Source organism: Empidonax traillii, unplaced genomic scaffold (assembly GCF_003031625.1).
Source record: "Empidonax traillii isolate 1590-97213 ecotype Southwest subspecies unplaced genomic scaffold, ASM303162v1 scaffold3002:size28985, whole genome shotgun sequence".
In the NCBI taxonomy this organism is placed as follows: domain Eukaryota; kingdom Metazoa; phylum Chordata; class Aves; order Passeriformes; family Tyrannidae; genus Empidonax; species Empidonax traillii.
This window is the reverse complement of record NW_020958195.1, coordinates 12,510-17,257: the sequence shown is the minus strand read 5'-3', so window position 1 is coordinate 17,257 and position 4,748 is coordinate 12,510. Positions and strand designations below refer to the sequence as shown.

The 4,748-nt window shown below is 64.2% G+C and overlaps 2 protein-coding genes across 2 annotated transcripts in view; one reads left to right on the top strand and one right to left on the bottom strand.

Moving 5' to 3' along the window:
• The window catches only part of LOC114072331 (maestro heat-like repeat-containing protein family member 1), an 11,402-nt gene extending 10,295 nt beyond the window's left edge, over window positions 1–1,107 (top strand). The window contains exons 6-7 of the mRNA XM_027910239.1: window positions 303–356; window positions 1,022–1,107. Coding sequence (XP_027766040.1) covers window positions 303–356; window positions 1,022–1,107 — 140 coding nt within the window. The remainder of the gene's footprint in view (window positions 1–302; window positions 357–1,021) is intronic.
• A 1,515-nt stretch (window positions 1,108–2,622) lies between these two features.
• The window catches only part of LOC114072329 (ribosome biogenesis protein bop1-like), a gene marked incomplete at its 5' end in the record, with an annotated part of 11,081 nt that continues 8,955 nt past the window's right edge, over window positions 2,623–4,748 (bottom strand). Inside the window, 4 exons of the mRNA XM_027910238.1 lie at window positions 2,623–2,805; window positions 2,960–3,067; window positions 3,646–3,730; window positions 4,503–4,744. Coding sequence (XP_027766039.1) covers window positions 2,652–2,805; window positions 2,960–3,067; window positions 3,646–3,730; window positions 4,503–4,744 — 589 coding nt within the window. The remainder of the gene's footprint in view (window positions 2,806–2,959; window positions 3,068–3,645; window positions 3,731–4,502; window positions 4,745–4,748) is intronic.

Here is a 4,748-nt window from a genome sequence, read left to right as displayed (position 1 = left end):
CTGGGGGGTTCATGGGCAGTGCCAGGTACACAAACCCCTGGAGAAGGGGGTGGCTCTGGGGGGTTTCTGGGCAGGAAAAGCGCCCGGGGTGGTTGTGGCGCTCCCGGAGCCGCTCCAGGCGCTGGGATGGGGAGTGGGGGGGGACGGCAAAGGGGCCGGGGGGGCTCCAAACCCGGCCCAGACCCCCCTGGGCAGCCTGGGGGGGGGTCCCACCAGTGCCCCCCATCCCAGTCCAGAGGGCCGGGAGTGTCCCCAGCACCGTCCTGCGTGGGGGGGGATCTCTGTGTTCTGTTCTCCCCCAGAACAGGAGGATATCGGGGTTATTCCCGAGGATTCCGGGATTGTGGCAGTGGAAGGCACCGGGGAGGGAAGGGGGGGGTTAAAAGCTCAGGGACAGTCACACCTCAGTTCATTCCCCTCCTGTTTTTTGGGACAAAAAGACCAAAAATACCTGGGGGGGGCACTTTGCCCCAAAAGGCCACAGTAAAATGAAATGCACAGGGTGGTCCTGGGTAAATTAAAGTTAGAATTAAATGCAGAGTGGTCCTGAGTAAGTTCAAACTAAAAGTGAAGGCATAGGATGGTCCTGAGTAAATTTAAATTTAAATGAAATGCAGAGGATGGTCCTGGGCAAATCTGAGTTAGAAGGAAAGGCACAACATGGTCCTGAGTAAATTTAAATTAAAATAAAGCGCAGAGGATGGTCCTGAGTTAAGTTTAAATTCAAATTAAATGCAGAGGATGGTCCTGAGTTAAGTTTAAATTCAAATTAAATGCAGAGGATGATCTTGAGCTAAGTTTAAATTCAAATTAAAGGCACAGGGTGGTCCTGAGTAAGTTTAAAGTTAATTTTAAAATTTAAATTCCATTTAAATGCAGAGGAGGGTCCCAGGCTCAGCATCAGGGACCCGTTTTCCCTGGGCTGGGCTGGGCTGGGGCTGGCACAGGGGGGTCCCCCATCCCTGGGAGGGGGTCCCAGCCCTGCCCCCCCCCCCCAGCGTGTCCCTCTGTGCCCCCCCAGCCCTGAACCTGCTGCTCAAGGACCCCGTTCCTGCCGTGAGAATCAAGGTGGCCGAGACCCTGGGCAGGCTGGTGAGGATCCTGTGAGCCCTGCAGAGCCCTTGGATCCTGGGACCTCCTGGATCCCATCCTGGGAGCCCTGCAGAGCCCCTGGATCTGATCTGTGACCCCTGGAGAGCCCCTGGATCGAATCCTGAGAGCCCTGGGTTGGATCCTGTGAGCTGTGGAGAACCCCAGGCCCTGGATCCTGAGAGACCCCCCTAGTTTGGATCCTGTGAACCCTGGAGACCCCCCGGGTCAGATCCTGGAGACCCCCAGCCCTGGAGACCCCCCATTTCCATCCACAGCAATACTGGGGGGGGTCCCACCCCACCCCAGGGACCCCCCGGGCCCTGCCACGTCTTCCTGCGCTTCCCTGCCCGGCTCCCTCGGCTCCCTCTGGGTGGGGGGCACGAGGGGCACAGCCCCTGTTTGGGGTCTCTGGGAGGGGGGAAGGGGCTGCACCTCGACCTGGAGCCCTGGGCTGGCCCCATCCTGGGATCCCCCGGAGCAGGATGGATCCTGAACCCCCCCCAGTGCTGAACTGGGGGTCCTGCCCCCCCCAGGGGTACAGGGGGGGCTCTGGGATGGATCCTGACCCCCCCTCCCCCTCCCTGCTGCTTCCAGCCCCCCCTGCTGCTCCCCAGTGCTGAATGGGGGGGTCCTGCCCCCCCCGGGACCCCCCTGGTGAATGTGACTGTGCCCCCCAACCCCCCCATACACACTGTACAGAAACTTATTTTTAAATAAAGCTCTTTGCTCCTCACACCTTCTGAGGGGGGACATCTCTTTGGCTGTGGGGGGGTCTGTGGGGACACTGTGACTGTGGGGACACACTGTGGCCGTGGGGGGGTCTGGGGACACACTGTGGCCGTGGGGGTTCCCTCTGGAGGGACATCCCGGGTTTTTCCACCCCCCCATCCCGAGGGGACGCCCATTGTTGTCCTGGCTCTGCTTGTGGGACCCCCCAAAGCTGGTCCTGCCCCCTCCTTGTCCCCCCTTTCTGTCCCTTCTTTGGTCACCTTCGGGTTGGGATCCCATTCCAGGTCCTGCTGGGATCCTTTTCCTGGGATATCCCCGGCCCAGGGGCTGGGCAGGTGCCCCCGTGGGGGCTTCCTGGGGGGTGGTTTTGGGGTGACAGTGACCCCATAGCAGGGCCTGGCACTGCCCCCCCTCCACTGCCCCTGCTTGGCACTTCCAGGGACCCAGCTGGGACGGGTCAGTCCTGTCCCCTGAGGGGACAAACCCGGGAATTGCTGCTGGGAAGAGGGAGCAGCCCCTGCCCCTGGGGGGGTCTGAGGGGGGGGACAGGTCCGTGGGGGGTACAGGGGGGTCCCCAGGGAATGCAGGACACAAGGGCCAGGCCTGTACCCAAAGCTGTTTAATGAGCCCCAAAATCCGAGTGCCCGAGCGGGAGCGGCGACCCCGGGGGGCTCCTGCTGGAACGGGGTGGTCCCAGCTCTGGGAGGGTCCCACCCTGGTGGTCCCAGCTCCGGGAGGGTCCCACCCTGGTGGTCCCAGCCCTGCCTGGCCCCAGGAGGTGCCGGAGCCGGAGCCGGAGCTGGAGCAGGGCCGGGACCCCTCGGGACGAGCTACGTGTAGAGCCGGACGGTGCCGTCGGCGCCCGAGGAGAACACCCAGGGCTGGGTGGGGTGGAAAAGCACGTCCAGGACCCCCAGGTCCAGGGTGAGGGCGTGGCCCTTGAGCACCTTGACGGGCACCAGCAGCGGGTTCTGCAGGAGGTCACTGTGGGGGGAGAGGACAGACAGACAGACAGACAGACGGGTCAGTGGGAGCTCCAACCCCCCCGGGGTCCCAAAAGCGCCCCAAAAGCGCCGTGTCCCACCCCGAGGAGCCCCCCCAGCCCCTGCAGGGCTCTGCCCAGCCCAGCCCCCCATACTTGTAGACCATGCCGTGGCAGACGATGACGGAGCCGTCGTCGGAGGCGGAGGCGAAGAGCGGGTAGTGCCGGTGGAAGGCCACGCCACGCAGGGCACGCCGGTGGTGCCTGCAGGGAGGGGGATGGAGGCATGGGGGGGCATGGGGGGCAGAACGGGGGGTCCTGACCCCCTCCCACGGGATCTGAGCTCCCACAGCTTTGGGGGACCCCCCCAGGTCTGTGAGAGGGGAACTGGGATAAACTGGGAGCTGCTGTGGGAGAGGAACTGGGATACACTGGGAGCTGCTGAGGGCACTGTGCCCAGGGAACTGGGATAAACTGGGAACTGCTGTGGGCACTGTGCCCAGGGAACTGGAACAAACTGGGAGCTGCTGTGGGAGAGGAACTGGGACAAACTGGGAACTGCTGTGGGCACTGTGCCCAGGGGAACTGGGATAAACTGGGAGCTGCTGTGGGCACTGTGCCCAGGGGAACTGGGATAAACTGGGAGCTGCTGAGGGCACTGTGCCCAGGGGAACTGGGATAAACTGGGAGCTGCTGTGGGCAGAGAGGCTGCTCCTGGCACAGCCCCACGGGCTCCACCCCCCCAGCAGGTGCCAGGGCAGGGACCAGCCCCGGGGAGGCTGGGGGGCTCTGGGGGTCCATGGGCAGGGAATGGGGGGTGGCAGGGGCTGCCCTGGGCTCACCTGAGCAGTTGGTAGGGTCTGGTGGACAGGTCCAGGTCAAACCAGGCCAGTTTGCTGTCGTAGCTGCCGCAGATCACGTTGTCACCTGCGCAGGGGGCGGGATTAGGGGGGTCACCACGGGCTCACCTGGAATGGTGGGGGCGGGATGGGAGAGGGATTCGGGCTCTGGAGTGTCCAGAGGGGAGGGGGAGCCACGGGGACACTCGGTGTGCTCAGCTGGAGACCCAGGCTCTTCAACCCCTTCAGGGGGGGCAGAGGAGGGGCAGGAGTGAGCTCTGCCCTGGGGGGAGCAGGGACAGCCCCCAGGGAATGGCTGGAGCTGTGCCAGGGCAGGGACAGTCCCCAGGGAATGGCTGGAGCTGTGTCAGGGCAGGGACAGACCCCAGGGAAGGGCTGGAGCTGTGCCAGGGCAGGGACAGACCCCAGGGAAGGGCTGGAGCTGTGCCAGGGCAGGGTCAGCACCCAGGGAATGGCTGGAGCTGTGTCAGGGCAGGGACAGCCCCCAGGGAATGGCTGGAGCTGTGCCAGGGCAGGGACAGACCCCAGGGAATGGCTGGAGCTGTGCCAGGGCAGGGACAGACCCCAGGGAATGGCTGGAGCTGTGCCAGGGCAGGGAGAGACCCCAGGGAATGGCTGGAGCTGTGTCAGGGCAGGCTCAGGGTGGAGCTCAGCCAAAGGTTCTTCCCCCAGAGGGTGGTTGGCACTGAACAGGCTCCCCAGGGCAGCCAGAGCTGCAGGAGGGTTTGGATGATCCTCTGGGGCACAGGGGGGGATTGTTGGGGTGTCTGTGCAGGACCAGGAGTTGAACTGGACGGGACAAGACCCCCCCCCACCCCCCTGGGGGACCCCTCACCCACCTCCGGGGTGGATGGCCATGCTGGACACCCACTTGCAGTTGCTCATGAGCTTCTTGGTGAGCTCCTGCTTGAGCAGGTTGTAGACCCTGACGCAGCGCTGGGTGGCCACGAAGAAGAAGGGCCGGGTGGGGTGGAAGCGCACGCACTGCACCATCCCCTTGGCCCTGCGGAACGGGGCCTGGCTCCAGCGCTTGCTGCTCTGGTGGATCAGCACCTGCCTGCTGCTCGTGTCGCTCACCACGCTGG